Genomic DNA, 23,152 nt, shown 5'->3' with positions numbered 1-23,152 from the left:
GTGGCGGGTCCAAAGACAATGGCTTCGGTCTTCCCAATATTTAATTGGAGTTAATTAGGAGTTTGTCTCTCGATTTATGAGACGCTGGGGTTGGCATTACTGCAGACAATTCTCCAATGGGGCAACAATGCCTTTTAATCAACACATGATGCTTTATCGTGATGTGACAGGGAACTTTATATCCTTGCTAAAACCAGATAATTGGAAATCTGCTAACTCATTAAACACTTGGGATTTTTCCATTAATCTGATAGAGAGGGGAAAAAACACCTTGATTACAACGCCTCGAACTGGATATGTTGCTTAAGAAGTCATCCACGTTCAGTAATCCTACCACACATGGCACTGCATGGCTTTCACGGGGACACATCTTTACAAGAGGTACCATCGTTTCTCGCACAATAGCAGCAGCTCCCTGGGCTGGTGCCAAAGACACTGGCGTGTTGGCGTCAGGACGCTAGGCGGAGCTGACGTGCAGAAGGTGCGACTGCGGCCGCGGGGCTGAGCTAAAGACGGTGACGGAGCAGTGTCGTTTGTTTTGTTTGTTGTTCGGTGGGTAGTTTGGCAGCGCCGGGCTCGTCACCGCCGAGAAGCGGTGTGGGTAAGTGGCCGAACCCTCATACACTGTCCGAATCCTCCCCTCCCCCGCCCATTGCTTAGCTCATAAAGGAACAATCCCCCTCGCCTGGCGCTGTGCTGACGACGGCATTCGGTGCTCATTGTGGCTGCGCTGCGAGTGTCGGGGACGGCTGTGTTCCATTCGAACACGTTGACACTGGGTGAATGTTCCAAATGGAGCGCGCGCCGGCCCCGGTTACAGAGAGAGAGAGAGACACAGAGACAAGCCAGGTGGGACTCGCTGCCCTCTCCCCATTGTGTGGCCCCTCTCTCGCTGCCCTCTCACTGTCAACATCCGATTGGCACAACACTCCAGGGCTGGCCGCTTCGTTTGGTTTTCGTCGCCGGAACCATTCTCTTGGCAGATCTTCAACCAAAAAAAAATTGAAGCATGTGTTCCGGCTTCATAAACTGCCAGGCCATGGCCCCTTTTTAAAATGTTCTGCGAATGTATTCCTGTACTCATCAGGTTGGTTTAGTAAAATCGGATTTTTTTCTCGGGGGCTGGTGGTGGAAAGAGGTGCTTAAACGTGCCCCGTTTTGATTTGTACAGCTTTCACTTGTGTAATTTTTTAAAATTATTGTGAGCAACTTCATAGGAATCCATTTAAACCCTCCCTGCTCCTTCTCGCAGGCCTGTCCCCCCTTCCTTGGAATAAAGCTTGAGGTTCAGTGAATCTGCAGGCTTTTAAAACTCAAGCTCGATGCCTGCCTGCCCACCACTCCTACTTCATTTATCTCTTCACTCCCACGTTGGGCCTTCACCTAGGTTTGGGTTTGATGGTATTCACAGGCCTTACCACAAAAAACTATTTAAAATTTTTTTTACAACCTGACTGAACAGTATCAATTGAGCAGTAGCTTTGAAGAAAGGATGTGGGGTGAATTTGAAATCTATATCCGGCTTGCTTCCCCCCCATTCATTTTCTTCATAGGTCTAGATTGAGGACTGGGAAACAGCTAGGCAAGACCAGTATTAGAACATGATTATGTTGAAAATGTAGTAATCCTTTAAAGATTAAAGCCAGGGTTCTGAAGGAGAAGCATAAAATGCTTTGAGATTAAATCAAACTCAAATTTAATGGGTACTTGATTGCTATTGCTTGCTCATGTAATCCTTTTGTGGAACTAAATATAGCTTCTTCTCTCAAATAAAATACTGAAATGTAAACTCCTACAGTCTACCTCTGTTTCCACCTGCTCATATCACTCCTAGTTAAGGAACTTCAGAGCCAAAATTTAGAGGCCTAGGCTTTCTGATTGGGCATTTGCCATAGGGGTGAGGACAGAGCCCCCTCTCTTTCCCATCCCTCCCACCCCCAAGATGCCCCTAACGCTGCTTAACTTCTGGCCCCTAGGTCATTTGCATGCTGGTACTGAGCTCCTTGCTGTGTGAGAGTGCTGGGAACCGATTTTAAAAAGGCTTTTTAAAAAAAAAAAAAAAAAAAAAAAATTCTCCTTGCTACGGGAAACGTTTTCTTTGTCCCTCTGTGGACCTTTGAATGTTGTGGCCTAACAGGCAGCCTTTTTTTCCAACGTTCAATCAAGAGAAATGGTGGGAAACAGTAGTGAAAGCCATGTTTCCCTCCTGCTGTGATTTGCTCACACCTGCCCACGCATGAGCAGTTGCACTTGAGGCTACCAGGCCTGCCCCTGGAAAATGGGAAAGGGGTAAGCAGGAACATGGTGAGCACATCCCCAAACATATATCTGGCCCCATCCACCCCACAATCAGCCGGAAAACCAGAGGACAGGACCAGAAGGTCTGAATTTGAGATTTGTTATTAAAGTTAATTAGGACAGTGTTTTGTTTGTTTGTTCTGTTTTTCTGGGGGATAAAATGAAATGTGCATATATATGTTTGTGTTCCTCATCCAAGCCAGGACAATTTCCTTGTGATAGGTTGTGTTTAATTTTTGATATTGGAACTAAAGTCTAAAATTTGCACATTTTCCTGAGTGGATCTCCCAGGGGCTTGCACACAGTAAGTTGGAGGACACTATGGCCCAGAATTTATAGCCAATGGCAAAGCAAAGGCGTTCGCCGCTGGCCTCGAAGAAAGCTTCCCACAAAGATCTCTGTGGCGAGAAGTTTGCCTTTTTCGACCGCAAGTGATTTCAGTGCTGCTGCTGCTGCTTCTTCTTAGGCAGTCCCGAGGATGACGTGCTTCCACAATAAAAATGAGTTCTCAGGTGACTGATGAGTCCAATACGGGACCTACAGTCTCTGTCACAGGTGGGGCAGACGGTGATTGAAGGGGCAGGCGGGTGGGGTGGGTTGCGCTGCTTGCGCTTGCTCCCGGCGAAGAGACTTGAGGTGTTCTAGGGGGTTAACTAGGAGGTGTAACTAGGGAGGTAGATAGGGCTTTAAACTAAATAAGGTTTAGGTAGGATCCCGGTGGAGAGAAATCTAGAATGCTAAGGAGAAAACACAAGGAAGCAGTGCAGGAAAGGGATTGGGGTAAGGTTAACCAGATTGTGTCAGGAAGAGACAGAGCGTACAAACAAAGGAGGGTCCGTGTAAGAGAAAATGGTAATAAGACAAATAGTACAAAAAAGTTAAGATGTCTAAAAATGTTAAGACAAATCTAAAGGCACTATCTGAATGCACGAAGCATTTGTAATAAGGTAGACAAATTAACAGTGCAAATAGATGTAAACGGATACGATATAATTGCAATTACGGAGACATGACTGCAGGGTGACCAAGGCTGGGAGCTAACTATCCAAGGATATTCTATGTTTAGGAAGGACAGGCAAAAAGGAAAAGGAGGCGGGTGGCATTGTTAGTAAAGGATGAAATCAGAGCAATAGTGAGAAAGGATATTGGCTCAGAAAATCAAGATGTAGAATCAGTCTGGGTGGAGCTAAGAAGCACCAAGGGGCAGAAAGCATTGGTGGGAGTTGTCTATAGGCCTCCAAACAGTAATGGTAATGTAAGGGATGGCATCAAACAGGAAATTAGAGATGCATGTAACAAGAATACTACAGTAATCATGGGTGACTTTAATCTACATATAGACTGGCCAAACCAAATTAGCAATAATACTGTGGAGGATGAATTCCTGGAATGTGTACAAGATGATTTTTAGACCAGTACGTTGAAGAGCCAACTAGGGAACAGGCTATCCTAAATTGGGTATTGTGCAATGAGAAGGGGTTAATAAATAATCTTGTTGTGCAGGGTCCTTTTAGGGAAGAGTGACCATAACATGATAGAATTCTTCATTAAGATGGAAAGTGAAGAAGTCCAATCTGAAACTAGGGTCCTAAATCTTATCAAAGGAAACTACGAAGGTATGAGGAGTGAGTTGGCTATGATAGATTGGGGAGCTTCATTAAAAGGCATGAGGGTGGATAGGCAATGGCTAACATTTAAGGAAAAAGTAGCAAGCCTGAGGATTGGGAGCATTTTAGAGTTCAGCAAAAAAGGACCAAGAGATTGATTAGGAGGGGGAAAATAGAGTATGAGAGTAAACTTGCAAGGAATATAAAAGCAGACTGTAAAAGCTTCTACAAGTATGTAAAAAGAAAAAGATTAGTGAAGACAAATGTAGGTCCCTTACAGTCAAATGGGAGAATTTATAATGGGGAACAAGGAAATGGCAGAGCAATTAAACAAATACTTTGGCTCTGTCTTCACAGAAGAGGACACAAATAACTTCCCAGAAATGCTTGGGAGCCAAGGGTCTAGTGAGAAGGAGGAATTAAAGGAAATTAGTATTAGTAAAACAAAAATAGTGCTGGAGAAATTAATGGGACTGAAAGCCAATAAATCCACAGGGCCTGAAAATCCGCATCCCAGAGTACTAAAAGAGGTAGCCATGGAAATCGTGGATGCATTGGTTGTCATCTTCCAAAATTCTATAGATTATGGAACAGTTCCTGCAGATTGGAGGGTGGCAAATGTAACCCCACTATTTAAAAAAGGAGGGAGAGAGAAAACAGGGAACTACAGACCGGTTAGCCTAACATCAGTAGTAGGGAAAATGCTAGAGTCTATTATAAAGGATGTGATAACAGGACACTTGGAAAATATCAACAGGATTAGACAAAGTCAATGTCAACATGGATTTATGAAAGGGAAATCGTGTTTGACAAACCTACTGGAGTTTTTTGAGGATGTAACTGGTAGTATAGATAAGGGAGAACCAGTGGATGTGGTGTATTTGGATTTTCAGAAGGCCTTTGATAAAGTCCCACCTAAGAGGTTAGTGTACAAAATTAAAGCACATGGGATTGGGGGTAATATACTGGCATGGATTGAAAATAGGTTATCAGACAGGAAACAGAGAGTAGGAATAAATAGGTCTTTTTTGGGGTGGCAGGCAGTGACTGGTGGGGTACCGCAGGGATCAGTGCTTGGGCCCCAGCTATTCACAATATGTCAATGATTTGGATGAGGGAACCAAATGTAATATTTTCAAGTTTGCTGACAACACGAAACTAGGTGGGATTGAGAGTTGTGAGGAGGATGCAAAGAGGCTTCAAGGTGATATAGACAAGTTGAGTGAGTGGGCAAATACATGGCAGATGCAGTATAATGTGGATAAATGTGAAGTTATCCACTTCAGTAGGAAAAACAGAGACAGTATTATTTAAATGGTGATAGATTGGAAAATGTTGATGTACAGAGGGACTTGGGTGTCCTTGTACACCAGTCACTGAAAGCAAACATGCAGGTGCAGCAAGCAGTTAGGAAGGCAAATGGTATGTTGGCCTTCATTGCAAGTACAGGAACAAGGATGTCTTACTTACATACAGGGCCTTGGTGAGACCACACCTGGAGTACTGTGTGCAGTTTTGGTCTCCTTACCTAAGAAAGGATATACTTGCCATAGAAAGAGTTCAGCGAAGGTTCACCAGACTGATTCCTGGGATGACAGGACTGTTGTATGAGGAGAGATTGGGTCGACTAGGCCTGTATTCACTAGAGTTTAGAAGAATGAAACGTATAAAATTCTGACAGGGCTAGACAGACTGGATGCAGGGAGGATGTTTCCCCTGGCTTTGGGGGAGGGGGGGGGTCTAGAACGAGGGGTCACAGTCTCAGGATAAGGGGTAGGACATTTAGGACTGAGATGAGAAATTTCTTCACTGAGGGTAGTGAACCTGTGGAATTCTCTACCACAGAAGGCTGTGGAGGCCAAGTCACGGAATATATTTAAGAAGGAGATAGATTTCTAGACACAAAAGGCATCAAGGGGTTTGGGGAGAGAGCGGGAATATGGTACTGAGATAAAGGATCAGCCATGATCATATTGCATGGTGGAGCAGGCTCGAAGGGCCGAATGGCCTACTCCTGCTCCTATTTTTCTATGTTTGGAGGCTTCCCGGATGCTTCTCCTCTACTTTGTGTGGTCTTGAGCCAGGGATTCCCAGGTGTCGGTGGGGATGTTGCACTTTTTCAAGCAGGCTTTGAGGGTGCCCTTGAAGCATTTCCTCTGCCCACCTGGGGCTCTCTTGCCGTGTCAGAGCTTCGAGTAGAGCGCTTGTTTTGGGAGTCTCGCATTGGGCATGCGGACACGTCCATCGGAGCTGATCGAGCATGGTCAAAGCTTCGATGCTGGGGATGTTGCCCTGAGCAAGAACACCGACGTTGGTGTGCCTATCCTGCCAATGGATTTGCAGGATCTTGCGGAGGCAGCGTTGGTGGTACCTCTCCAGTGCTTTCAGGTGCCTGCTGTACATGGTCCATGTCTCTGAGGCATACAAGAGGGTAGGTATCACTACTGCTCTGTAGACCATGAGCTTGGTACCGGGTATGAGGTCCTGGTCTTCAAACACTCTCTTCCTCAGGCGACCGCAGGCTGCACTGGCACACTGAAGGCAGTGTTGGACTTCGTCATCGACATCTGCCCTTGTTGACAGTAGGCTCCCAAGATATGGAAAGTGGTCCAGCTTGTCCAAGGCCTTGTCGTGGATTTTGATCATCGGGGGGCAGTAGTGTGGTGGGGGCAGGTTGGTAGAGGACCTTTGTCTTACGGATGTTTAGTGTAAGGCCCATGCTCTCGTACGCTTCGGTGAAAGTGTTGACGATGGTTTGGAGTTCAACCTCCGAGTGAGCGCAGACGCAAGTGTCGTCTGCATACTGTAATTCGACAACATTCGACTGCAAGTGATTTCAGTGCAATATAGCAGGGAATCTCTAGTTGACCCTGTGACGTCAACAAGCTGTCTAAGCAGCCATCACAATGCAGAATTCTCACACGGAAACAAAAAATGAAAAGCTGCTTTTATCCTCACTTTTTAAAAATGTTACAGAGCAAAACAAAGATTGGGACTCTCACATGGGGATACGGTAAACTTGAAATAAATTTGAACAAACTTTTAAAAAATATAATTTTTTTTTAAGTTTCTTAAAAATTGTAATTTTTTATCATTGGATCATTGATTGACACTCTACAAAATTAAAATTTGCTTTTTAGGGCCATAGCATTTGTTTAGCAGTCAGTGCGCTGTTAAAACCCCAGTTGCACCTAATCCAACAAGGCCTAACATTTAAAGTAATTAGCAGCGATATTCTTGCAGAAAAACCCAAGTTTTTGTCAATTTCACTGATTGCTGGCTATGTGGGGGTGGGGGTCCACAGAGCAGCAAGTGTCGGAGCAGTGAATGACTGACTGCAACTTCAGGATTTCCGCGTTTAGATGCACATGCGCTAAATCCTGAAGTTGCAGTCAGTTTCAAAGGGGTAATAACAGTGAACGTTGTTAGTTCGCCGTTATTACCTACCGCAAATTCCGGCCCAGTGTCTTCCTTATTAGTCCCTGTCTTTTTCCTTTTGCTGTTTGTGTCTTTTATCTTGCTTTTTTTTTCAACTTTTATCCCTCTTGCTCTTCTCTTGTGCTTAAGTCTTTTTTTTTTGCTTTGTCTCTGTCTCCTTACATAAGAACATAAGAAATAGGAGCAGGAGTAGGCCAATCGGCCCCTCGAGCCTGCTCCGCCATTCAATAAGATCATGGCTGATCTGATCCTAACCGCCAATCTACTATCACTGAACCATCTCCTGAATCTAACAGAATTAGACACACGAAATAGGAGCAGGATCAGGCTACACGGCCCCTGGGCCCGCTCCGCTACCCGCAGGGCCATGACCGATCCGAACCTAGACTCATGTCCAAATTCCTGCCCGTTCCCCGTAACCCTTTATTCCCTTTACTTCTAGGAAACTGTCTATTTCTGTTTTAAATTTATGTAATGATGTAGCTTCTACAGCTTTTTGGGGCAGCATATTCCATGGACCTACCACCCTCTGAGTGAAGTAGTTCCTCCTCATCTCAGTTTTGAAAGAGCAGCCCCTTATTCTAAGACTATGCCCCCTAGTTCTAGTTTCACCCATCATTGGGAACATCCTCCCCGCATCCACCCGATCCAACCCCTTCACAATCTTATATGTTTCAATAAGATCGCCTCTCATTCTTCTGAACTCCAATGAGTAGAGTCCCAATCTACTCAACCTCTCCTCATATGTCCATCCCCTCATCCCCGGGATTAACCGAGTGAACCTTCTTTGTACTGACTCGAGAGCAAGTATGTCTTTTCTTAAGTATGGACACCAAAACTGTATGCAGTATTCCAGGTGTGGTCTCACCAATACCTTGTACAACTGAAGCAATACCTCCCTATTTTTATATTCTATCCCCCTAGCAATGAAAGCCAACATTCCATTGGCCTTCTTAATCACTTGCTGCACCTGTATACTAACCTTTTGAGTTTTGTGCACCAGGACCCCCAGATCCCTTTGTACTTCAGTACTTTCCAGTTTCTTGCCATTAAGATAATAACTTGCTCTACGATTTTTCCTGCCAAAGTGCATAACCTCACACTTTCCAGTATTGTATTCCATCTGCCAAATCTCTGCCCACTTACTTAGCCTATCTATGTCCCCTTGCAGGTTTTTTATGTCCTCCTCACTCACTACTTTCCCTCCCATCTTAGTATCATCTGCAAACTTTGATATGTTACACTCGGTCCCCTCCTCCAAATCGTTAATATAGATTGTAAAGAGTTGGGGACCCAGCACTGACCCCTGTGGAATACCACTAGTTACTGATTGCCAGTCCGAGAATGAACCATTTATCCCAACTCTCTGCTTTCTGTTAGATAGCCAATCCTCTATCCATGCCAGAATATTACCCCCAATCCCGTGATTTTTTATCTTAAGCAATAATCTTTTGTGTGGCACCTTGTCAAATGCCTTTTGGAAGTCTAAATACACTACGTCCACTGGTTCCCCTTTATCCACCCTATATGTTACTTCCTCAAAGAACTCCAGCAAATTTGTCAAACATGACTTCCCCTTCATAAAACCATGCTGACTTTGTCCTATTAAATTATGATTATCCAAATGTCCTTCTGGTTCTTTATACTTTTTATGCTGGATAGGAGGTATTGTTGGGTATGAGCTGTTCAGGTCTGTATTTTCTGGTGACGGGTGTAGGGAACAATGGGTGAAGGTAGCAATAGGCTTGAGTTGGAGCAGAGGAGTGCCCAGAGGGAGCGTGAGCAAGCTAGCTCTGAAATTATTGAATAAATCAGGGCTCCAAAATACGAAAGAAAAAAATTGAAAGTTTTCTTCATTTTTAAAAGATCAAAATTAAAAGTTGAATGAATTTTTGAAAGATTAAAGAATTTAAAAAAACAGCTTATTGTTGCTGACAGCGTATCTGGAAGTGGATGGAGCTGGGAGACGGAGTTTGATGGAGCAGCATTGCCCCTTAGTGTTAGGAGGTTTACAATATAGGTACGTGCCTTGGGACGTTTCACTACGTTAAAGGCGCTATATAAATGCAAGTTGTTCTTGTTGTTAAAGCTACACATGGAAAGCAGTTCTCAGTTTAAAAGTATTTCTATGTATTACCCAGACATGACACAGTTGTAACACAGGAAACAGTGTGCACTAGATGCAAGACGGTTAATATATTCGAGATATAGATTGTTAATTACTTCCTCCCGAATGAGAAGCTGCCTGATTCACTCAGTGGTTACTCGATGCAGGATGTCCAAGATCAGGAATGCTCTCTATAGGGAGTTGTGTACACAAATGATGGAAAACCCAAACTGCCAATAAACACTGTTGATTTTTCTCACCCTATATCTTTCCATTCTTCCAAAGGCTGTAGTTGTCACGCTGTGTCAAAACGATCAAAGCAAAATAATTGATTTTCTTTTTCTTTACTAAGCCCTGCGAGGCAGTTCTTTAGAGGATTGCATTGGTCAGGATATCGGAGCAGAAGGAGACTTTGTAACTAGGTTAAAAATAAGATTTTGGTTGGCTGCAACATTGTATCGAATGGATTTACATTTGTTGATGAAAATTCTCTTTGGTAATACGGTTTTTCTGAATTGGCAGGAGCGAGATTTGTGTTCTGTGGCTTGTTTGCTCATGGTAAAATGTGTTGAAATGTTAGGGCCATTGTTTCTGAAGTACACCATGTCAGGGACTCTCCATGCTTATTTTGCGTAAGGTGATTGTCATAAATCTCATCATCGAGAAACTACCTATGAAATAACACTGGACGGCCAGCTGGTGGCGCCGTCCAAGGAGTATAAATACTCGGGCGTTGGCCCCAGCTTGCCAGGGCAGGGACATTTTGTAAAGACAAGGAGCTAGTGGATACAACTAGACTCCCATGTTCTGAAACAAGTTGATTAAAGCCTTGCTTTATGCTCAACCCATGTGCGTAGTGAGTTTTATTATATCAGTGATGACACTAAATCTGCTCCCATATGCATATGAACAGCATAGCTCTTTCCTTTTAATTGTTATACACTGCATTCAATGCCTTGTGAACCACAATATGAATCAAATCTGCAGGTCTATGTTACAAGTCATTTATATGGTAGACCTGAGGATTTGTCCTGCGTTTTATACCTGCACTTATCTAGCGCGCCGGCCGTTGGGCTGTGGGCTCGCGTGGGATTCCGATCCTGGGCCTGCTCCAACTGCCGGTGTGCAGTGCTTGCGTATCCCAGGGGCGCAGTTAGCTCGATGCGTCCCCTGGGATCACGTGGGCCATGGAGAGCCAATGGTAGCAGGGAAATGCCCATTCATAAAATTGACAGGAAGAGCGGTCAAAACCATAAATACTATAAGCCCCAAAACATCACTAAAACTTCAAATACATTTTTAAAAAACCATCACATTTTTAAAATAACTAAATTATATAAAATAACTATTTTAAACAATAATTTAAATTTTTGAAAAAATTAGTTACATTTTCTAACGGGGCTAAAAATAAACTTACCTTTCTTTAAAGTATTTAAAAATAATAAACCTGTGGAAAAAATGTTTTAATTTTAATTAATTCACCACTTACCTTTTTAAAAGCAGGCCTTGCGCCTGCTTTTTATATGTGTAACTCCTGGAGTCTTACCCTCCCGGAAAAACCTGGGGGAAAAAACGTAAGTTTGATGCGCACGCGCTGCCTCTCTGGCGCACGTGTTCCACCTCTCAACCCCTTCTTTCAAGGGAACGGAAGTTCCGGTTTCCCACGCATGCGCAGTGCATGCACGAAACCAGCACTTCCATTGGGCCTACGGGTGAGCACCCCGTGCGTGCTCACCCATGGAGACCCGAATTTCTGGGCCATTATAAAAAATTAGAGTTTTGTAGTTTTGCTTAGGTTTGTTCAGTTTAGAAGTGGCTTCTGTGACTGCTTTCCGGGAGAGATTTCTGTTGAGTTAATGGTGGAGGGAATGTACAAATTGTCTAAGTTTGATTTTGAAGTGCTTGGAGGTTCCTTGCCTTTTCTTTACAAATTTGTAAACCGTCCCTGATCAAGTTCAGAGCTACTCAGGCTTGTGATATATGTTAATATATAAAGCCAGAAAGAGGTGCTACACCCCAAATTTCTCACCAAGATATCCTCACTCCTTTCCTCCCTCAGCCTCTGCACCAAGTGACTTTCAATCTCCATCTCAAATCACCTTGCGCTCAAAAGACAAGTCATCAGGTTCCACATGTATGCTGATTGCACCCAGCTCTCCCTCACCACCACCTCCCTCTCTCTCTCTCGAGCCCTCCACTGCCTGTGTGCTGTCATGCTGCTTATCCAACATCCAGTCCTGGTGAGCCACAATTTCCTCCAATTAAACATTGGGAAGACCGAAGCCACAAACTCTCTTCCCTCACCACCGCTTCTATCCCACTTCCTGGCCACAATGTCTGCCTGAACCAGACTGTTCACAATCTCGGCGACCTATTTGACCCTGAGCTGAGCTCCTACCCCATATCTTCTGCATCATAAAGACTACCTAATTCCACCTCCTTAACATCGCCCGTCTCCGCCCCTGCCTCAGCTGAAACCCTCATCTGTGCTTTTGTTACCTCCAGACTCGACTATTCCAATACTCTCCTGGCCATCCTCTCATCATCTTCACCTCAAGAACTTGAGCTCATCCAAATCTCTGCTGCCCGTACCCTAAGCAGCAAGTCCCGCTCACCCATCACCCCTTTGCTCGCTGAACTACATTGGCTCCCGGTCCACTAACACCTCCATTTAAAATTCTTATCCTCGTGTTCCGATCTCTCCATGGCCTCGCCCCCCTCCCTATCTCTAACCTCCTCTAGCCCTACAACCCTCCAAGAGCTCTGCATTCCTCCAACTCTGAAATTGTGCAGCCCTTACTCCATTTGCTCCACCATTGGCAACCGTGCCTTCAGCTATCTGGGGCTGAAGCTCCTAATTCCCTCCATAAACCTCACTGGCTGTCCACCTCTCTCCTCCTCTTGCATTTAGTCACCTGTCCTGATAGTTCTTCCATTAGCTCTTGTCACTTTTTGTCTGATTACACTCCTGTGAAACACCTTGGGACTTTTTTTCCAATGTTAAAGGCGCTATATAAATGCAAGTTGTTGAATCATCAAAAATTAGTTTTTTCAACAGCTAGCTTGGGCATGTGTTGTCAGAGTTAACATCTCCTGGTTAAAGCAGGTGCAGAGTGTTGTTTCCACCTCAGCTGATGAGTCTTTAAATTTGCGGACTCCGTACCCTGTAGAAGTGCAAGCCTCAGACATTGCATTGAGTCACATTGTTGGACACAAAATGGCTGCCTTAATGCTTTCAGCTACTGCAGCAGCTTTGGATTCCTCCTCCCCCCCCCCCCCCCGCTCCCCCCAAACCCAAGGTGGGCTTCCTATAGAAGATGCTAATAGCATCTGGAGCCTGCCATAAAAATATAATGAAGGTGCACTGATCAAAATTGAGTTGATCCTTGGCATTAGAACACCAGGTTGAGGAACAGTTGTAGTGCAATTTCAGTGAAAAATCCAACCCCAGGGACCATAGGACCACAGCAGCTTACAATACACAACAGGCCATTCAGCCCATTATGTCTGTGACTACTCCCCGCTAAAGTAATCCAGAACTAATCCCACAGCTCTGCGCTCTCCTTATAGCTCTGTATCTTTCTTTGTTTCTAAAATTTATTTGCAATGTTCCCCAAAAAGATGCAATGGTCTCTGCCTCAACCACTCCCTGTGGCAAATTATTTTACGCTCCAGCAATCACACTCTTGGTGATAATTTTAACCTGATGGCCCCTTGTCACCAATTCCCCACCCAGAGGAAATAGTCTTTCCCTATTCACCCTATCAAAGCCTCTATTAAATTTCCTCGTAGTCTCTCCGTGCTAGTGGAAAAAGTCCCAGTATCTCAAGCCTCTGCTCATAACCACAGTTTCCCACCCCTAGTGCTGAATCTACACTTTTTTATGACTTTAATTTCCTTCCTATAACTGCACACTGTACTATAACTGTGGCCTAACCAATATTTGTATAAATTCATCATTGCTTCTTTAATCTGTGCTCCTATTTATAAAATCCAAAATGTGATTGGCCTCTTTTATGCCTTTATCTACATTTGTAGTTTCCGGGAATTTAGTACTTGAACTCCTTGGTCATCCACATCCTTCACTGTCTTTCCATTAAACGTATACTTTGTGCCTTGTTTTTTCTCCTAAAATATATTGCATCACATTTATCCACATTAAATTGCAGCTGCCACCTATCTGCCCATACTGCTGACCTGTTTGTTTTCCTGAAGTCTTTTTCAGTGCTCCTCACTGTTTTTCAAACCTTCTCCTTGGCAAATTTTGAGAGTGTGTTCCCCATGCCCAAGTTCAAATCCTCTATAAATACAGAGAACAAAAGTAGACCCAGCACTGACTCCTGGGACGCACCACTTTCAATCTTTCACCAGTCTGAGCCACATCCATTTACCCTAATTTTCTTTTCTGTCTATCAACCAACTTTCTATCCACACGGAAACATTTCTATCTTTTACCATATGTCTAAATTTTTACCCAACCTCTTGAGAAACATCCTCTGAAAATCCAGATGCACTATATCTACCACATTCCCCATATCCAATTGGTCATTTCTTCTAAAAACTCAAACATGGCTTGCCTTTAACAAATCCGTGCTAAGCTGTCTTTTATTTTTGAATGCTTAACAATGTTATCGTATATTGTCCCATGCTATTGCTGTTACTTCAGTGATAAAAGGATTAACTATCTGTGGCCTGCTATCTCAGATATTCTGGTTTATAAGAAGTCTATGGAAGCTAACGTGTGGAGAGCATGAATAAAGATTATTGAGAAGTGGCACTATTTCTAACAGTGAGTACAGCTGTTCTTTATACAACGTATGCAAATAGAATGCTGAACTATATTGGCAAAACAGTAGCTTACAAGTCAGAGGAAGTCATGTTCAAACTGTACAGTGCCCTGGGCAGACCACACCTTGAGTACTCTGCCCAGTTCTGGTCACTGAGACACAAAGAGCTACAGATGCTGGAGATAGTTCAGAGAGGAGCCACAAGGCTGATCCCCAGCATTAGAGGACTGAGTTATGAGGAAAGGCTGGAGAAACTTTGGCTTTTCAGCTTTGCAAGGAGCCAACTGGAAAATGATCATCTAGAAGTATATAAGATTAGCAAACAGTGAAGCTAGGTCTGTAAAATTGCTTCAAACTAAATTGCAAGAGCAGAACGAGGAGACGCGGATTCAAACCTAGTAAATTTAGGACGGGTGTTAGAAAGTTCTTCACCGAGTGATCAGCCCATTGAATGGGTTTCCAGGTAGATTTTCAAAATAGGACTTTGGAATTATTTATGGAACATTTGGAAGCTGCACTGGGGGGAGAATGTAGGGCCTTCTTGGATGGATGAGGTAAAGTTGGTCAAATGGCCTTCCTGACCCATATTTATTCTGTGATCTTGCAATATGCTCTTTTACAGTAAAATTTGTACAAAAAACTTTTGCTTGTTTTTCAGCATTAAATTGGTCACCAAAAGTATTTTTGCAGTCACTAAACCAAAGATTTTGCACCGAGGGCTGTTGTTCAGTTGAGTGCCTGCTATTGATCAGCATTCGATTTAACACAGCTGATTTTATGTATAGTGGGAGCACTAGTGATGTGTTTTTAATGGGATTCATGTACAACGCGTGCTTTCACATTGTCCCCTAAAGTAGCATTATATCAAGGGAGAATTGTATCTTGTAACATGGGCCTAAAGTATTGAGATACTGATGTGCCTCGCATAATGATGTATCGGGTTAGGATTAGAGTTACTTGTCGAATAATGATTAAATTAAATCTTGTTTTTTTTTTAAATGGTTACAGTGACCTGAAAGTACTCGGTCACCTCCAGATGAGCTTGCCATATTACATTTCAGTTTTACTGCTTATTTACCTATTTCAGACAACACCTTGCATTTATATAGTGCCTTTAACATAGCAAAACACCCTAAGATGCTCCACAGAGGCATGAGGAAAAACTGGATGCTGAGCCAAAGAAGATATTAGAAGGGATGGCCAAAAACTTAGCCGGAGAGGTAGGTTTTAAAGAGGTTGTTAAAGGAGGAAAGGGAACTAGAGAAGCAGAGAGGTTTAGGGAGGGAATTCCAGAGAATGGGACCTAAGCAGCTGAAGGCATAGCTGCTACCAATGATGGGGCAAAGGTGGATACACAAGAGGCTGGAAACTGGAATGAAGAGATTGGGGGGGTGGGGCGTGGGGCCTAGTGGAGAAGAGATGTTTGTTGGGTTGGAGGAAGTTAGAGATAGGGAGGGGTTAGGCTATGAGGGATTTCAACACAAGCATGAGAACTTGAGGCATTAGGGTATTGTTTCTCTCAATCTCTGATCTTGCTCGCTATGACTGGTAAGACTGCCTGTTCGTCGGGTTTGGTGAGATTTTCAGACCTTGGAAGCCAATGTAGGTTGGTGAGGACAGGGATGATGAGCGATTGGGACTTGGTGTGGGTAGAAATAGAACTTTTAAATACACACAACACAGTGGCCAAATTGTCTCTTTTTCTGGTAGGTTTGGCCTTTACCATTATGTTCTTTTGCACTTAATTTTTGAGTTGACTATGTAGTCAATTCTCCTGCAGCTAGCTGTTCCAGACATCTAATAATAAAATAGTACCGATCCAAATATTTTTTGTGACGATGTCTGCAGAAAAATTCCCTAAATGTTGGAACATCTTGTTTTCTTAATTTAACTTGTCTTTTTTTTCAAATTTAGAAGTTCTGTGGAAACCGGAAGTTGGTGAAGCTTGGCAACATCTTTGCCACCACTGATTACTGCAGGAACTAGCAGCAAGAATCAGTAACTGGATCCACAGCTCTGTTAGTACACTTAAATATTTTTGAACTAGAATTTCTATTGAGATTTGGTATTACAAATAACGGTATTCAGGGTGATATACTTGCTATCCTTGTTTGGACGTAGGAATCTACAGGATTGAAAAATATACTATTGCACTCCACCAAAAATTATACTACACTCTGCCTCTCTCAACTCTCAATTGCTTCTTTTGCCAAAAAAAACTCAACTCGCTCTTGAATTTCCACATTCACTATTTTGTAGGTAATCTCTTGGCCCTTGGTCCTTCTTTGTATATGTAAAATGTATTAATTTATCCATAATCTTCCCAATCACTTTGGTGTGGTAATGGTCTTCATTTAAAGTTGACACAAAATTGCCCTGAATGCAAAAGTTATGGGAGAGAGATTTAAGTTGTATCCCCCAAGAAACATTAGAATTTTTTTTTAGATTTTTATTTGAAAAATATCTTATTCAGCAGTAAAATAAATTTTAACCCCAGAAACTATGCTGGGGATCCCAACCAAAGAATGCTTAATGTATTCATCTATAAAATTTAGTGGTGGTGTTAACCCATTTATTTAAAACTAGTCAAAACCTCCACTAGAATAGCAGAGAGAACAATTTCTGAAGAACTGGCTCAAAATTTGTATGCTGGTATCTCCAGGTGTCATTTTAGGATTATGGGGGGTGATTTTGCCAACGGGGTCATGATGGAGGCGGGATTGCTGCTTGTCGGGTTTTAGTCCCGCCTCCATTGACGTCCGGCCAACCCACGCTATTTTCCCTTGATTGACCAGCGGGCTTAGCAGGCCAATTAAGGGAAAGCCGGTTACTGGTGACGTCAGCAAGTGAAGTTTTATCTGTCAAGAGCTTTTGACAGATGAATTGTCATCATTTGACAGCTCTGTGAAGCTGTCAAACACTGACAATCTGTCTTCTAAGTTGATTCTTTACCCAAGACTCAATTAGAAAGCCTTCCTGAACAGAAAGCAGAAGGTTGCTGCATTTAAGAATGCAGCGGCCATTCTGCTTTCTCTGTCGGTGAGATGAGGGACCCCTGAGACCTGAAGGAATGAAGCCTGAAGGAAGAAGCAAAGGTAAGTAAAGCATTTAAAACACTTAAGACTCGCCTTACCTCTGCACACATGCACCCATCACTCACCTGCACACCGGACATCTCGACCCCTCCGACCCCCACAAACCCACGGCTCACCTCGCTGACCCTGGCGAGGTTTGGAGCTGTCGGGAAGCCCACACTTTAGGGCTCAAAATAGGGATTATCCAAAAAACTGCCTGTTAACTACCTGTTAACAGGCAGTTAATTGGCACCAATCCCCTTCCCACCTCGGAGGTTAAGTACCCGCCTCATGGGAAGATGGCACGGAGGTGGGTTGGGAGTGGGTTCAGTACCTGCCCCCACATTCTGCCATTTTCCCGGAAATCTCGCCTCCACAGAGCTGGCAAAATCGGTCCCAACGTGTATGTTGCAAATGCAAGGTAAAATGAGGGACTCTGTTGCATTTATTTTGGACATTTTCCTTTTTTTGAGATTTTTGTATATATTTAATGGAAGCTTCAAGCAGTGCTGTTAATTAAATATCCTATGACCCATTGTCCCACTCCTGGCAGGAACCCTTGCCCGCCAAGAGCACGTAGGAAATTCTGACGTGCAATATGCATGGATTTCTGACCATTTAAGATAGCGGTTAGAAAATCATGTACAGCATGCTTACAGGGAACACAGTCGGGAAACTACTTTTTTTTTTCCTAAGAAAAGAGCCACTGTGGACTTATATTTTTTTTTCATTTTAGTAAAACACTCTGTGTGGGGAAAAAAGCAAGATACTTGCTAAGATTTAGGAATGCACTCATTAATGGCTGGCACATCATTTGTAAAACAACTTTTTGTTATTTTCCTTGGTAAAGTATATTTTTGAAAATAAAGCATTGGGTCTAATCCCTGTGCTTTAATGTTGAGATTAAAAAGGTGCAGCACTGTATTTGAAACTCTGTGCCCCCCCCCCCCCCCCCAAATAACTGAAGCTTGAAACAAGTTGCAGTCCATGCAGACTTCTTTGTTACCCACTGAAATTGTGATTTTCATAGTCCTAAAATAGTGATTCCTCGTTTTAAAAATCATGGAGTGGAATCCTCACAGACACTAACGTGCCCAAGAAGAGTTGTTAAGTACCTTTTTTAGATATTTTTTCCGTTTATGTATCCTGTTAGAGCATAATGTACAGAACAATTTGTACTTGCATCTTTATGAACTGTAGTGGAAGTGAGAAACCTTTTGGAAGTAATGTGAGGTCTTAAAGATATATGTGGAACCAGTATACCACAAAAGCAAATGTCTTCTAACTCATACTCAAGAGGTACGAGATAGAAACAAGGTCCAAATCTCTTGTTCACTTGGTATGAAAAGTGCCCCAAATACAATGGGCTTGAAATTACTGTTGGAAATATTAGCAGACAGATGCTTAACAAAGTGTTCATATGACATTCCTCTGCCTAGAATTGTAACAGAGACATTGCACCGTTTAAAATAACAATTCCATTAAAGTAGCGAACCGCTGGTTATCACATGAATGTATTGCGCATTCAGCCATTAATATCATCAGCAGTCCTTTCTAGCCTTGTATGCTACAGATTGCATTGTAGACATTGAACATAAACATGGAATACAAGTTAGGAAATTTTCCTGTACTTCACAGGGAAAAATAAGCTGCTAATTCTGAATCTTCAATGTCAAAAATTCAGTTATACCTTGAGGTACTACATTATACAATTGTCTTGACTTAATCCTTCAAGTTCACTGTGCCATCTTGGCAAACCATGGCATTGTAAATATAATTCATAATCCTATAATAAATAGATAATTGAATTAAAAGCAGTAATGCAAATTTAGGAATATATAAATATTAATGTCATTTTAGAACCTGTTGATTTGAATTGTTTAATGTTGGGTTGCTGATACACAATCTGTGTTCTGCTTCTTAGGATGGCTGGCTGTGGGGATGTCGATCATGCATCAAACATGATTCCAGGAGGAAGGAAGTTAAATGAGTCTTGCTCAAACACAGCACCTACTCTGACTGTACCAGAATGTGCTATCTGCCTTCAGACTTGTGTTCATCCTGTTAAATTGCCATGCAAACATATCTTCTGTTTCCTGTGTGTGAAAGGAGCATCCTGGCAAAGCAGACGGTGTGCACTTTGTCGACAGGAAATCCCTGAAGAGTTCCTAGACAAGCCAGCTTTGCTGTCCCCCGAAGAGCTCAAAGCAGCAAGCCGAGGAAATGGGGAGTATGCTTGGTACTATGAAGGCACAAATGGCTGGTGGCAGTACGATGAGCGCACAAGTACAGAGCTAGAAGATGCTCATTTGAAGGGGAAAAAATCGATTGAAATGCTCATAGCTGGATATTTGTACGTGGCAGACTTGGAGAACATGATTCAGTTCAGACGTAACGAGCATGGTCGCCGCAGAAAGATGAAACGGGACATAGCAGATATTCCCAAGAAGGGAGTGGCAGGTCTTCGGTTAGACTGCGACTCCAATGGATTGACTTCAGAAAGAGAGAACTCGGCAGATGGAGCAGATAGCGCAGCTGGTGCTGGCTCTGCATCGGCATCAGTACAGCCCTCTGTTTCCATAATGAGGCCCACAGTTAGACCAGCAACTTCCCTAATTGACCAGCCAGTCAGTCCACTAACTCCTTCACCAGATGCAAATGTGTTGCTTGTGAACTCCCTTGCTCAGTTGCAGATAAGTGGGCAAAGCATAACCAGGAGTCATAGAGGAGAGGGAGAAGAGCAAGATGTAGCCTCTCTCAGTAGAGTTTCAGCTGCACCGACTGCAGCCAGGATGTCTTATGATGACACCGAGTCTGCCACAAGCTCTGATACTGAGGATGAGAGCACCAATCAGCTTCAGGAGTCTGCAACCACCATCCACAGCAGGCAAAGGCTTGTTTCTCCGAACAGTGAGAGGGAGAATGAGATACCAGGAGGTGAACCATCTCCAGAAGGAGGGCCTAGCAGCAGCATCAGAGCCAGGGAGCAGCAACCTGATGGACAATGCACTGTAACAGAGGTCTAGGTCTTATGGTCATCACTTCTAAAAAGAACAACATTTAACACTTGAGAGATTAAGGGCAACTGAGGAATGTGGAATTTCTCAGCCAGAATTGCACTCAATTAAAACTAGAACTAACTTTTAAATACTTAACATCATTTTGGCATGACTGCCTCTTTTTCTGTCTTTTCTGCGATTCGTAGGTTTCTTTAATGTAGGACTTGCACGATATTTATTGTGGTAACATTAAATTTATTTTCAGTGCTTTAAAGTATTTTAGTGTTAAATTTCAAAATGACTCTTTCCCCCCACCCCCACCCCTTGTGCATGTGTTGTAAAATGTGAATTCTGAACTCCTTGCAAGCACCAATCGTGCTGGAGGCCTCTCATTCTCCTTGGTAATATGCAAGATGCCTCTTGTGAATTTAAAAAAAAATATTTTCATGTAGAGTTAACTGATTCTGTCAGACAAAGGAGTTTGAATAGGCCTTTTTCTTTGTATAGCCAAACTAACAATCATTGTTTTCTTTTTTTCCTCCTAATTTTTTTAATTAATTTAGTGAGAAAGTACATTACTGCAATGCCCTGTCGATATCATTGTAATTGAGGCTGGTAATAGCTGTACAAGTAACATTGCCTACATGGTTGACATTCAGTGAAGTGTTAGACTAGTAGAAACAATTAGTTGAGTTCTAATTTACATTATTCTGACTATAGTAACAGTCAAAATAAAGCTTAAAGTTTTTTTAACTATTGTCTTCACACTGGTTTTCTGCATTGCAAACTAATTTAATACAAAAAGCAGCTTCTGACAGTGAGTTTAGCAACTGTGAATAACGTATGACCTATGTTTAACAGACTGTGCTGTAATTTGGTTTGACGTCAGCTTTTCTCTCTCGATAAAACTGATCTTTGCTCCAGATTTGTTTTGTAATTTGTAACCACTTGTAGACTCCCAACACGTTTTTGTTATGAAGTTTTTAACTGATTATACAGTCACTGTTTTTGTTAGATTTGTATACTAAACTTAAATCTTTGTTTAGCCTAAACAAGGTTTTTTTTTTTAAGTGATATTTTCCCCATACTGCAGTCCAAGATAAATATGCAACTTTGTATATTTGAGGAATGGATTAGGCTCTTGATTCGACATCTAAGTAATAAAGTTGCATGATCCCATATTTACTTTTTGTCAATCAGTAGTACTCGCAAAGAAATAACAGGCTCTTTAAAGTAGGAACATTCTGAAACTTGCCAACATGATCTTTATGCGTCTAAACCACTTCTTACTGGAGCTTCCCGATGGCTAAACTGGTAAATGTGCTGCTCAGTCTGGCATGAAGCCATACAGCGCAGGAAGGTTTGAGCCCTGCTCTGTTCTGAGTTACTCCGTCTCGGGCAGGATGACTGAAAGGACCTTCAGTTGGTGTTAGCTCTCTTGGGTTTGGAAGGGGAAAGGGCAAAATTAATCAGAGTTCCGATTCCTGATTGCAATATCATCCCCATTGGGAAATGCACGCGGTGAAAAAATTTTTTTTTTGTGACGCTCCCCATGATTCAATAGATTAGTATTTTCAAGCTCTGATGGCTCTTCCCCATGTGCCCCACCCCCCCACCCCCTTTTTAAAAAAAAAAGTATCCTTTCATGATTTTAAAAGGCTAATTGCAGAACACTTTTGTTTATACAACAGAAATAATGTGGTTACAGAAAAATTCAAAAACCTATTGATTGACACAATGCTGATAACTTTAGGGACTACAGTTTGAAAACTTATAGAATCATTGTCCAGTCATAGGAGGGGAGTGACACTTTTGGCCAAACCTCAGCATAAGTTAGTATCTTCAGGAGAAAAAAGAAAATTAAGGCAACAAATTAAGTGTTTCCTAATCTTTCTCCACATCTTGAGAGAAAAGCTCCTGCCTGCATATTGGAATTGCAGTTTGCTCATTCCATCCCACTCTAAGCAAACCAGAAGTGATGTGGGCTCTAACTTTGTACTCTCCATTGTAGACTATAATAGAAATTGGCAGAAAACCCTTCTGAGCACCACTGTGTAATTTAAAGAAACTGAGCACTACAACTATGAAAATTGTCTCCGCACCAATTTCAATGCAGAATCAATACATGCAGACTTTAAATCCGATATCGTGTTGACGGTTTGACAGGAAAGCAGAAATCCGCATCGATTGGAATGAAGATTTTTTTTTTAATCAATTGTTAATACTGGCAGTACCAGTTAATTTTCTGCTGACCATTGGTCCTTTATTTTTCACTTTTGGATGAATCAAGTAGAGTTATGTGTCAAAGTCCTGCTGATCATTTTCAAATTGCACTGAGAATTTTTTTATTCGTTCATGGGATCTGGGCATCGCTGGCAAGGCCAGCATTTATTGCCCATCCCTAATTGCCCTTGAGAAGGTGGTGGTGAACAGCTGCAGTCCGTGCAGGGAAGGTACTCCCACAGTGCTGTTAGGAGGGAGTTGCAGGATTTTGACCCAGCGACGATGAAGAAACGGCGATATACTTCCAAATCAGGATGGTGTGTTACTTGGAGGGAAACGTGGAGGTGGTGGTGTTCCCAAGCGCCTGCTGCCCTTGTCCTTCTAGGTGGTAGAGATTGCGGGATTGGGAGGTGTTGCCGAAGAAGCCTTGGCGAGTTGCTGCAGTGCATTTGCAGATGGCACACACTGCAGCCACGGTGCACCGGTGGTGGAGGGAGTGAATGTTGAAGGTGGTGGATGGGGTGCCAATCAAGTGGGCTGCTTTGTCCTGGATGGTGTCAAACTTCTTGAATGTTGTTGGAGCTGCACTCATCCAGGTAAGTGGAGAGTATTCCATCAC

At 42.8% G+C, this 23,152-nt stretch overlaps 1 protein-coding gene across 8 annotated transcripts; it reads left to right on the top strand.

Moving 5' to 3' along the window:
• Positions 1–406: 406 nt before the first annotated feature.
• On the top strand, positions 407–21,233 carry rnf146 (ring finger protein 146). Of its 8 annotated transcripts, XM_085997184.1 has the most exons (5): positions 488–601; positions 14,155–14,239; positions 15,325–15,457; positions 16,152–16,255; positions 19,236–21,233. In XM_085997184.1, exon 5 carries the CDS (start codon positions 19,237–19,239, stop codon positions 20,335–20,337), a length of 1,101 nt encoding a protein of 366 aa, XP_085853310.1. In that variant the 5' UTR covers positions 488–601; positions 14,155–14,239; positions 15,325–15,457; positions 16,152–16,255; position 19,236; the 3' UTR covers positions 20,338–21,233. The 8 variants fall into 8 exon arrangements, with proteins under 8 accessions (XP_085853314.1, XP_085853313.1, XP_085853310.1 ...); XM_085997185.1 differs by lacking the exon at positions 14,155–14,239; XM_085997186.1 differs by lacking the exon at positions 15,325–15,457.
• The last annotated feature ends 1,919 nt before the right edge of the window (positions 21,234–23,152 follow it).

Source organism: Somniosus microcephalus, chromosome 9, assembly GCF_052327205.1.
Source record: "Somniosus microcephalus isolate GS21.2 chromosome 9, FLI_Smic_1.0, whole genome shotgun sequence".
Classification (NCBI taxonomy): domain Eukaryota; kingdom Metazoa; phylum Chordata; class Chondrichthyes; order Squaliformes; family Somniosidae; genus Somniosus; species Somniosus microcephalus.
Note: the sequence above shows the minus strand (reverse complement) of the source record. Positions and strands in the feature narration are given on the sequence as shown.